Raw genomic sequence first — 12,311 nt, forward strand, 5'->3', positions numbered from 1 at the left:
GGGTAAGGGGGGGGGGGGGAGTCTCACATTCACTCCTCCCATCCTTTTTGTTCATGTGTTTTTATCGTCATCTGGCCTATACACACGCACACACACACACACACACACACACACACAGAACACAGAACAAAAACACACACACACACACAGACCTAAACACACAGCCTTCCATTAGCTCTGATTGCCTTCCTCCTCTTCCTCAGCTCTCTGCTCCATCTCCTCGTCCTCTGATCAATCTTATCTCTAGGCTGCCGACCAATGGCTGCTTCCCTCCCCCCCCTCCCCACACACACACACACACACGCGGCCGCGGTGGGACGGTCGTTAAGGAGGTACACTGAGAGGTCCTCCCACCACCCCCCCCAGCTCCCCTGTCCCCAAGAGACCCCCCCACCCCGAGATACAACCTATTGACCCCTCCGGACGAGGACCAATAGGAAGGAGGCTCTGGTCACAGACAGCAGCCTACAGTTCATAAGGCGGTGTAACGCACTCAGTGCTGTGTGCGCAATCAATTATCAGAGCACAAACACACACACACACACACACACACACACACACACACACACACACACCGAACACATAACAGTGTACACACACACACACACACAACAGCACACACACACACACTGGACTCAAATTTCAAGGGGCAGAAATATTGACTGGTTGTGCGCTCCTCCACCTGGTGGAGGTGGCGTGCCTCGTGTTCAGAGCGTGTGTTTGTGCGTTTGGTTTGTCGCTTGCCCGGAGCACAGAGGCGCTGCGTCGGCGATCAGAGTGTTTGAACGGAGCCCACGGAATGCTGGGATGGAATGCAGGTCAGCGTGGGCGGAGACCCCAGAGGTGAACCCCCAGTCAGGGGAACGCACGGACCACCACCACACACACACACACACACACACGCACACACACACGCACACACGCACACACACGTGCACACGCACACACATGTGCCGATGTGTGCATGTGCACACACAAGTACAGACACACACAAACACACACTCACACGTACACACACACACACACACACTGCCATCAGTAAGTGGACAAGGGGACCACCGGCCCGGTATAGAGGGGGACCGGTTGGGGGGGCTACGAGGGCGGGGGCATGACAGGAGAACCTTCTCTGTGCCCGGGGTGTGGGTGTGGGGCGGGGAGAGGGTAGCAGACTCCCCCCCACCCCCCCCCCCCCGTGGGTTGCGGGACAGCTCTCTCTTTGTGTCTGGGAAACTGCAGATCAGGACATTCCTTGACCTCCCCACCTGCTCACCTAAACCCCCCCTCCTGCCCCCACCTGCCCCCCCTCCTCCCCCTCCTCAGGCACCTCCCTCCCCTCTCCTAGACGAGGCCATTTCCGTGTCTCAAATCCACTAGACAAGCTTCTTGTTTTAATATCACCTGGTGTCGCTGGCTGTCACTCACTGCCTCCATTTTGTCTGTTTGGATTTAACAACAACAACAACAAGAGGATAGAGAAGAGATGGTCCCTCAGCACAATTTGGACATGCCACCCTTTGGACACTTAATAAATAAATATAATTACGTAAACGCGCGTGTGTGTGTGTGTGTGTGTGTGTGTGTGTGTGTGTGTGTGTGTGTGTGCGTGCTTCTTCTGACCCGACCGGGTCACATGACCTGTCTCCAGTCTGCTGAGTTGGAGCTCAGTCATCTAAACACACGGCCGCTCCGTGAGGCTGCAGTACGTCTGCTCTAGATGAGGACAGACCGAATCAGACCGACAGGACAGACAGACAGAGAGAGAGAGAGAGAGACAGAGAGAGACAGAGAGAGACAGAGAGAGAGAGACAGAGAGACAGAGAGACAGAGAGAGAGAGAGAGAGAGAGACAGAGAGAGAGAGAGAGATAGAGACAGAGACAGAGAGATAGAGACAGAGAGACAGAGAGACAGAGACAGAGAGACAGAGAGACAGAGACAGAGAGACTCCATAACAGCATCTGACTGGGCTACTCTCGTCTTAAGTTGATATTGATCTGATCCTGACATCTCCAGCCCTAATATATACAGACAGACACACACACACACACACACACACACACACACACACACACACACACACGGTGGATATGTATCTGCTCATAGATACATAAATAACTCCAATATATTGAATGACACAAACAAGCAAGAGACCGCCGAAGAGTCCACAACACAACACAACACACAACACAACACACAACACAGGACACAACATACCACAACACAGGACACAACACAACACAGGACACAACACGACATACCACAACACAGGACACAACACAACACAGGACACAACACAACACAGGACACAACACGACATACCACAACACACAACACAACACAGGACACAACACGACATAGCACAACACACAACACAACACAGGACACAAACACAGGACACAACACAGGGTTGGTCGGTATGACACTCTGCGATGCTAACACGCTATGACCAGAAGAACTGACCTGAGGAGAGGAAGCTCCAGAGAAGGAACGTCCGTTTGTATTCCGAGAGAGGCCCGACTACATCCCCTCTGACCCTATGAGGAACGGGCAGCGCTGAGAGCTCTAATGCCTGGACACAGCCCCGGGGTCCATAGTCCACATGGTGGGGGACGGAGAGAGAGAGACAGACAGGGAGAGAGAGAGACAGAGAGAGAGAGAGACAGAGAGAGAGAGGCCTGCCTCTCTGTACTGTATAATACAGCTATCAGCTCCCAGCCTGCTCACAGCCCACTGCCACAGTCCATCTGGAGAGAATCCTCACTCACTCTCCCTGCCTCCCTCTCTCTCTCCCTCCCTCTCTATCACTCTCTCTCTCCTCTTTCTCCATCTATTCTGCTATCATTAATATGAAGTCTCCACCCTGTGGCCAATCCATACTCTGCATCCGACTTACACAAACACACACCCAAACGCACACGAACACACACATTTAAATTGCAAACATGGGCTCATATTCAGGCAGAAAAACATGTATATATATATATATATACTTGATATATATTTTTAAGGTTGTGTCCTAATGGACTACAATAGAGGAAGATTACGTCAATGAAACGTCCTTTACACACATCAGGCAAACAGATGGACCCTCAAGACCTTCAGGGCGTGGGCGGTACCGAGTCAGGCCAATCAGCCAGCAGGTGATGTTTGTTTGAGTCACGGCGGTGGTGATGTCACCACGGGATGCTGCGTGCTGCGTCGTTGTGACCCGTGTCTCGCTGGCCTCCCTCCTCTGACCCCTGCAGTATGACTGCTCCCGTTGTCATGGCGACACAACAGAGCTCGCCATGGACGACTGCTGACTGCAGGCCGTGTGTTCGTGAGAACGTCCTGTGTTGTTTGCGTCAACAGGCGAGTGTGGGACCAGACGGTTCTGGTTTGGTTCTCGCCTTTTTTCCTGTCGGAATCCTGTCGGAACCCTTTCTGATCCTGGACTTTTGTCCGATTTTGTTACTTATTGGTGCCGGATTCTTGTTCAGCTCCTGTATGATTCTCATCTGATTCCCGTATGATTCCACTATGATTCTTGTCCTGTCTGATTCATGTCTGATTCCAGCCTGATTCATGTCTGATTCCTGTCTGATTCCAGAATGATTCCTGTCTACATCCTGTCTAAATCCTGTCTTCCTCCTGTCTTCCTCCTGTCTGATTCTTGCCTGATTCCATTCTGATTCCAGTCTGATACCTGTCTGATGCCAGTCTGATTCCAGTCTGATTCCTGTCATATTCTTGTCTGATTCCAGTCTGATTCCAGTCTGATTCCTGTCTGAATCCTGTCTGATTCATGTCTTCCTCCAGTCTGATCCTGTCTGATTCCCGTCTGATCCATGTCTTCCTCCAGTCTGAATCCTGTCGGATTCCAGTCTGATTCCTGTCTGAATCCAGTCTGATTCCAGCCTGATTCCTGTCTGATTCCCGTCTGATTCATGTCTTCCTCCAGTCTGAATCCTGTCGGATTCCAGTCTGATTCCTGTCTGAATCCAGTCTGATTCCAGCCTGATTCCTGTCTGATTCCCGTCTGATTCATGTCTTCCTCCAGTCTGATATCAGTCTGATGCCTGTCTGATTTCAGTCTGATTCCAGTCTGATTCCTGTCATATTCTTGTCTGATTCCAGTCTGATTCCTGTCTGATTCCAGCCTGATTCCTGTCTGATTCCCGTCTGATTCATGTCTTCCTCCAGTCTGAATCCTGTCGGATTCCAGTCTGATTCCTGTCTGAATCCAGTCTGATTCCAGCCTGATTCCTGTCTGATTCCCGTCTGATTCATGTCTTCCTCCAGTCTGATTCCTGTCGGATTCCTGGCATGCCGTCAGTCCCCACTAGCATCATGCTGATCAGAGGGGAGCCTCTAAACTCGGAGGTTCCGCCTCCGTCGTGTCTGCGTGGAGAGACCGATGAGTCAGAACCGAGCGCTCTCCCTCCAAACCGTCCCACTCTGAGCTCCCTGTGGCCTCCTCTCCCCGCGCCTGCTGACTCAGAACCAGCTCTTAGATAACACCCTCGCCCCCCCGCCTCCTGCTGCTCTGACGGCGGCCTCGTGAGAAGGATGGGATGAAGCTTCACCCAACCAGTCCCCATTCACATGGAGCACCTTCAACAGACAAACATAATCACTGCCTCGCTTATTATGCTTGAAAATCACTTCTATTTCCTCAAGTACACAAAGCAACCTTTGAGCAGAGGAAGCGGCTGGTGGCTGAGCCAGAAAGTAAGAACCAGACCGTGCGTCCAACCAAATCCATCGTTTATCAAAACAAACCCCCCTACGTCCCGCCTCCGCATCCTGTTTTAATTGCCGATAGGTTGCGTCGGGGAAGCGAACCCAGGGTGTTTCACACGGTCTTTAAACTCTGCTGTTGATGCAGTCTACTGTCCCTGGGCCCGGGAATCCCAGATATCAGAGATAATGTGAGGTTGGGAGGGCACTTATCGGCAGACCGTCTGAGTGTTGAACACACACTCGGCTCTGCAGCACAAACTTCCTGACATCCTGCAGCGGGACAGACACATGCACACGTACACAAACACACTTAGACGCACACACCACACACACAAACACAGACATACACACATACACAAACACACTTGGACGGAGACACAACGCATATAACTAGACAGAGACACACACCCACACACACACACGCTTAGACAAACACACTATAGACGGATATTAACACAGACAGACACACAGCACATCACACATAAATCGGCACACACACACACACACACACACACTGTAGCAACAATTCCACATAAGAAGTCTGGGCATCAGATCAGGTTTACAGTATAATATGATTACATTAAGGCCTTAACATGTTCCAAGAGCAATAGTGAAGCTCATTTGTGTCTAAATGCCCATGAGCAGCATGTCCATTCATAGTGCATTCCTTTGTGTTTTCTCCTGATGCTAACCTTGATGCTTATCAGGCCACTATCAACATCCTGTGCTGCTATGGAAACCCCCGTGGGTACCCATGTAGCTCAACAGACACATGCGCACGCACACACCCACACACAGAGGGAAACAACACAAGGCCCCCAAACAATGCAGCTCTCTCTCTCTCTCTCTCTCTCTTGTCTGTTTTCCTGTGGTATTTAAAACCACAGGGCGTAGCTACACGATGTCACTTCCTGGAGGCGGGGCTTCCTCCTCCCCAGCATCCTGTCTAACCCCCTCTGAGTGCGGCATAGTGAGTGAAGGCCGGGGCGGACTCCGCCCATCCCCTGGGAAATGCAATAGCACTTCAGGAACGTTACCTCAAGCTCACCTTAGGTCTGAGAAGACAGAGGTCAGGTTATGGCCTGGGAAGAGGAGAAGGGGCAGACCCACTGACAGACAGACACACAAGACATCCACCCATTCATGAACAACGGTTCATACACATTCCCACACCGACGGTGGAGTCGACCACGCAGGGCGACAGCCAGCTCGCCAGGAGCAGTCAGGGTGAGGCGTCTCGCTCAGGGACACCTCGACATTTTAGGGGGAGCCGGGGATTGAACTAGCAAACTTACGGTTACTTTGCATCGGCCCTTTGCTAAAGTGGTAGTTTTTAAATGCTTTCTTGGACCATCGGGTCATTGCCGTCACCCATGTCTGCCATAAAGCCGTTATATAAATATAAAGCATAACTTAATCAGATGAATTATTCCCGAGAAGAAATGCAGACGAAACTAAATGAATGTAGAAAAGTTGTAGGAAAGCTTTGCAAGGTCAGGGGATCAGCAGAGATATTACGAGGGGTTTTTGGAGCACAGATCTAATTTGAAATTCCTGGGCCCTCAGGAACTCGTTTTGACAGCATAAAAAACATGACTGCAGGCGTGTTAGAACCTGTAGAGGGGGCGGACAGAATGTTCTCTGGAACAGAAGAGCTTCAGATGCAGTAAGATCCTGCAGAAATGTCAACCCCAGGCACCTTGGAATCCTATCGTCCAGGTCTGAAGATCATTAACTCAAGGTGGATAATCAGTTACTAATCAATCCTATGGTACGTGACGTGAACTGGCCTGCATGCCATGTGACCGAGTGAGAAAGAGAGAGAGAGAGAGAGAGAGAGAGAGAGAGAGAGCAAGAGAGATGTCAAAGTGTTGACAGCATCATCAACAATCTGTTGCCTGCTAAAGCCTGCCTCATTCCGTTCCATCTGCCCTCCACTTGTGCTGCTCATAGTATTATTGAACAGGCAAATACAAGCCATATGAGATCTTTTATAGTTTTTCCAAAAGTGTGATAAATTTCAGTTTCTGCATACCGATACACTGATCTGCTGAGTTTTTAATGGATGTTCACATAAACTTTGCAGTGATTTATCACCAAGGACCAGTCTTCTTAGTCACCCACATGCTACGCCTCTATTATGATGAATGTCTTATCAAACACATTGTGCCGAAAGACACAGTTATCAACGAGTCAGGACAGACCACTTTCAGCTAAATCACGGAAATAAGTAAATAAAAAAAAAGAATTAACGAAAACGAAAAAGCTCAGAGATCTTCCTCAAATGAGGTTCAAGACAGCACACGCACACACAGAAAACTGAGCTCTGTGTGTGTGTCTCTGTGCCTTTGTGTCTGTGTGTCTCTGTGTATGTGTATTTCTGTCTGTGTGTGTATTTGTGTCTGTGTGTCTCTGTGTATGTGTATTTGTGTCTGCGTGTGTATTTGTGTCTGTGTGCCTGTGTGTATTTGTGTCTGTGTGTCTGTGTGTCTGTGTGTCTGTGTGTCTGTGTGCCTGTGTGTCTGTGTGTCTGTGTGTCTATGTGCCTGTGTGTCTCTGTGTATGTGTATTTGTGTCTGTATGTCTGTGTGTCTGTGTGCCTGTGTGTCTGTGTGTCTGTGCGTCTCTGTGTATGTGTATTTGTGCCTGTGTGTCTCCGTGTCTGTTTCTGGTTTCTGAACGTAGATACACCGTGAGAAACTCTTGGTGGAAAGGGCTCAATATATAAAATATGACGACAGAGAGGCAGGCTGGAGGTGATCCAGTCACCAGGCCTCTGTGCCAGCCTCTGATTACATCTCTCTCTGTCCTGTTTGTTAGGGACCCTCGTTAGGGACCCTCGTTAGGGACCCTCGTGAGGGCTGGGTACGACTGGACGACTCTCAGTGGCACGAGACAATAGGGCCGAGAGCAGACACCATTTGAACTTCTCTCAACTGTAAAGGAGTGTGTGTGTGTGTGTGTGTGTGTGTGTGTGTGTGTGTTTGGTTCTGAACAAGTTTGTGTGTGCGTATGTGTGTGAGAGAGTGAGTGAGTGAGTGGATTGTGTGAGTGAGTGAGTGAGAGAGTTGTAAAGTTCTCCCCCTGAACTGAAACCAAAGGGGTTGCACGTAACAGGATGAGTTGTTCAGAGCTTCACACACACACTGTGACGTGCTTCGCTGTGACGCAGAGTGTGAGGAAGTTGACCACTTCTGCAGATATTTACAACACATCTATCTATCCATCTATACAGACCACTAAGTATTCATAGAGAATACCCCCATGGCGTCTGTCACCCAATACTCCAATACACTACTATCAATACCATAGTAACATCTGAAGCAGATATTGCGAAGGTTTAAGGCCTGTTTGTAATTCTCTAGTTGGACTGGCCGATTAGCAGACCTACTACTCACACCTGTTGCCTTCCCATGGCCCGCTTATAGTTTGGGATCTAATCAATAATACAAGCTATGCTTTAAAGTGAATACATTCACCAATGTACCATTTACAACTGTTAAATAAGTACAGTCTGATACACGACCATGCCAAACACACGTTATTACACCAAGCATGGTACTTAGATGTGATTGTAATTTAGATATGTGAGGAACTGGTTATCAACATATTGCTAAGGTTTAGATTGTGTGGGACAAGTTATTACCGTAATAGTTGCAATAGGTTGTTGTTATAAGCTTAGACTGTGCAACACACCGTGTAACAGTTTGATAAAACTAGTTATTAACGTAATGTTACACAAATGGTGTTGTTATACGTTTAGACTGAGTTACACGCTCGTATAATTAGTTGTTACCGTAAATGCCGCTATAGACTGTGTAACTTGTTGGTATAACTAGTTACTACCGTAAATCCCAGTATAGACTATGCAACACGCTGGTACAACTAGGTACCACCGTAAATGCCAGTTTGGACTGTTTAACATGTTGATATAACTCGTTATTACCGTAAAGGCCAGTGTAGACTGTGTAACACGTTGGTATCGCTGGTCATTACGGTAATGCTAAGCGCAGGACGTTCTGGTTGTACTCGCCGGACTTAAACACTAAGCAAACCCAACAGAAGCATTTCGTTACGTCTCGAAAAACCGATTAAAACAGTTTGTGTTCATTTTAAAAGTTATTTTACGAGTTATACACCGTGTAACCCTTGAGCCACGGCAGCGCAACGATATTCTCAAAACACTGAGGCTGTCCCAACTTACCCACTCCGTCTTCAGACTTTAACACCATTCTGTCTTATTATGATCCACGATAACCAGTTCAGCCTTCCGATACTGGTTTTGGTTCTGGTTCTGGTTCAAACGGGCTTCGGAAAGCAGCGAATATCGATTCAGAGTCCGTTCAGTTCAACTTCAGTGTGTGTGACGCGGTGAGTTAGTCAGACAAGGAAGGGAGGAACGTTATCGCTCCCCGCTCAAGGGAGTGGTCTCTCTCTCTCTCTCTCTCTCTCTCTCTCTCTCTCTCTCTCTCTCTCTCTCTCTCTCTCTCTCTCTCTCTCTCTCTCTCTCTCTCTCTCTCTCTCTCTCTCTCTCTCTCTCTCTCTCTCTCTCTCTCTCTCTCTCTGTGGGGGCAGGGAGAGTGAGTGACGGACACAGGGAAACGACCTCAGTGGGCACAATACTGCTGACTGGTGCATATCATGGTTGCTATCTGCTCATAATAAAACAACACAATAAGCCAACCTATTGTGTTGTGAACTTGTAACTTCCACAGCCTCACACTCAAAGCTGCATATATTTGGACAGGTTAACCAACCAGCCGTTAAACCATCCCTGCTCCCTGCTGTGTGTGACTAATCCAGCTGCTTGCATAACCTGTACAGCTGTGCTACGGTCATAACTAGGGGCCTGTTGCTACCTGTTGATCGATAACTCAGGCATGGAAGAGGAGTGCTGAGATACGAAGCAGGAAGAGGCTTCCCGCTTCTCTCTCCATCTGTTGTTCACTTCTCTGCTTCTCAACTCTGTTCTGCCTCGTTTCCTCTCTCTCTCTCCCCATCTCTCTCTCTCTCTGCACATCTCCTCTCTTCTGTCTCACTTGTTTCTTCAATCTCTCACTCTCTCTCTCTCTCTCTCTCTCGCTCTCTCTCTCATATTTCCTCATGTTTTTCAAACATAAAGTAGGCTGCTTCTTATTGGTTGTAGAAGAACCACTTTGGTTGTTCCCCGTTCCCCAAACACGAACCCGTTGGGTCATCAGTCATCAGTCAGGGGGGTCATTCCCTGGTCCCCACTTCCGACCGATCTCTGTGCTGGAGGGCCTCCTCTCCTCGCTCTATTGTCCGCTCCGTAACAGTACGGCCCTGAGCACAATGTCCTCTGTGTGCCTCCTCCTGGATAAAGCCTTGTTTCAGAGCTCAGCTCCATGAGAGCTTGCTGCTGCTCATGAGCAGTGAAATGCCAGGCCAGGGCTGATATTTCATTCAGGAGCATGATGGATGAATATCAATCCGTGGAACAGGCGGTTCTGTTGTCGGCTGTTGCCTGTTACACGTCAGCAGAGCTACGGGCGACGCACGCGTGACCTCCTGGGGTCGTCAACGGCCGGTTTATGGGAATGCTGTATACGCCCGTACCACAAAGGGTCACGACGTTTAGAAAGGCTTTCTGTCCAACAATTTACATTTACATTTTAATTTACATTCAGCAGACGCTTTCATCCAAAGCGTCTAACAACCATTCATGCACACATCCACACACCGACGGCGGTGTCACGCAGGGCGACAGCCAGCTGGTCAGGAGTGGTCAGGGTGAACCTCGCTCAGAGACACCTCCAGACTCGGAACAACGAGGAGCCGGGGATCAAACTAGCAACCTTCTGGTTACAAGCCAACCTTCTCTATCTCCTGAGCTAAGGCTAGGGCTTACAGTTGATTCCCTCAATTCAGTGAACTTAAACTTCAATTAAAGAAATGTGTTGGTAGATAGCTTGTTTTAGGGTTAACATGATATTCTACGATATTTCCTTCCGGTGGAATGGCCGTTTTAATACACTAATGCAGCGGTCTGTAGAGGTTAAAGCTTAAACATCCAAAATAGTTGGTCAGTGTAGACCTGATAACTACACAAGGTAATTATCGTTACTTATTCTGTTGTGCTTTTATTATTCGTCCTGATAGCGGTGGTCAACTGACTGCTGTCCCCAACCCTAACCCTGAGAATGAAGAATGAGGAATGTGTGTGTTAAGGCCCATCAGGACAACGGCGTAACAATGACACAATTCACCCCGCCGAGTCATTGTCCTCCGGTCTGGCCGGCCCGAGGAGCGCACGGTGACAGGAGCTCTGTCCCTTGACCACGATGCGTGAGCTCCGCAACCCTCCCATTCAAAGCTCTGCTGCGCGGGCCAACCGCCAGCGAATCACATTAGTGTGCAAATATCAACACCGCGCCTCAAGGAATGATTTGCTCATTGATACGCAATAGAGCTGTGTGTGTGCGTATGTGAAGGGGTGAGAGTGTGTGTGTGTGTGTGTGTGTGTGTGTGTGTGTGTGTGTGTGTGTTTGAAGGAATAGGAGAGTGTGTGTTTAGGAGTGTGTGTGTGTGTGTGTGTGTGTGTGTGTGTGTGTGTGTGTGTGTGTTTGTGTGTGTGAAGGAGTGAAGGAATAGGAGAGTGTGTGTGTAGGAGTGTGTGTGTGTGTGTGTGTGTGTGTGTGTGTGTGTGTGTGTGTGTGTGTGTGTGTGTGTGTGTGTGTGTGTGTGTGAAACAGTGTCTATACCTCCAGTAAACACAACCACTGCTGTTGATCATCAGCGTTTGTTAGAGGCAGAATCTCCAGTTTGAAGAGAGACCTCTACTAGTCATTTCCTTCATTTCCTTTACAGCTTTAGGACCAACCCAATGTATTAAAGTTAATACTAAGAAGAACATGTACAGCTGCACTTAAGAGTTAAATGGTATATGGTCTGCATTTCTAGAGCCCTTTTCTAACCAGCACTACTCTGATGTAACGGCGACTTGTTGGTCGGAACAGGCTGTAATGACCGCTCAATTACTAACCTGCGTCACAACTATTAAAATAATACGCATAATATCACGACGGCTGGTGACTCTGGATGTGTGTGTGCGTGTGTGTGTGTGTGTGTGTGTGTGTGTGTGTGTGTGTGTGTGTGTGTGTGTGAAAAAAAGAGGGGAATATTATGAAACTAATTGTAAGTAGCCGGGGGGGGGGATACTGAAAAGCTCCCTTGTCTCCCTGTCAAACACATAAAATATTTATTATCTGATTACTAGAAATTAAATCCATAATGCCACACAGCAACTCTTTTAGCCTCACACGCACACGCACACGCACACACAAACACACACACACACTTAATCTTCCATCCATCCATCAAACCAATCACGAGGCCTCTTTTCATTATGGGCTGTCTCTGTGACACCTCTGTGCTGAGTTGTGGTCAGAGATTACAGCAGGCCAGCGTGTCTTGCTGGAACGGTTCCCAGGACATCTCACCGGACACGCAGCTAATCTGCGGTTGGCTGGCGTCAGAGTACACACGCCACAGCTCTGTACAGTCCTAATGCTGCTCTACTGTGCACTAGGAGAGACTGAGGGCCATGTTGTTGTTTTAAAGACAACGAGAC

General features: G+C 48.7%; 1 protein-coding gene across 2 annotated transcripts in view; it reads right to left on the bottom strand.

Moving 5' to 3' along the window:
- Positions 1 to 12,311, bottom strand: part of cyth1a (cytohesin 1a) — a 40,701-nt gene that overhangs the window by 24,834 nt on the left and 3,556 nt on the right. Inside the window, exon 1 of one of the 2 annotated variants that reach the window (XM_079746835.1) lies at positions 8,925 to 9,096. The exons of the other annotated variant lie outside the window; for it this stretch is intronic. Coding sequence (XP_079602961.1) covers positions 8,925 to 8,952 — 28 coding nt within the window. The 5' untranslated portion in view covers positions 8,953 to 9,096. Of the gene's footprint in view, positions 1 to 8,924; positions 9,097 to 12,311 lie in introns of those variants that run through there. 2 annotated transcript variants of the gene reach the window in all.

Source organism: Pollachius pollachius, assembly GCF_949987615.1.
Source record: "Pollachius pollachius genome assembly, chromosome: 11".
NCBI lineage: Eukaryota > Metazoa > Chordata > Actinopteri > Gadiformes > Gadidae > Pollachius > Pollachius pollachius.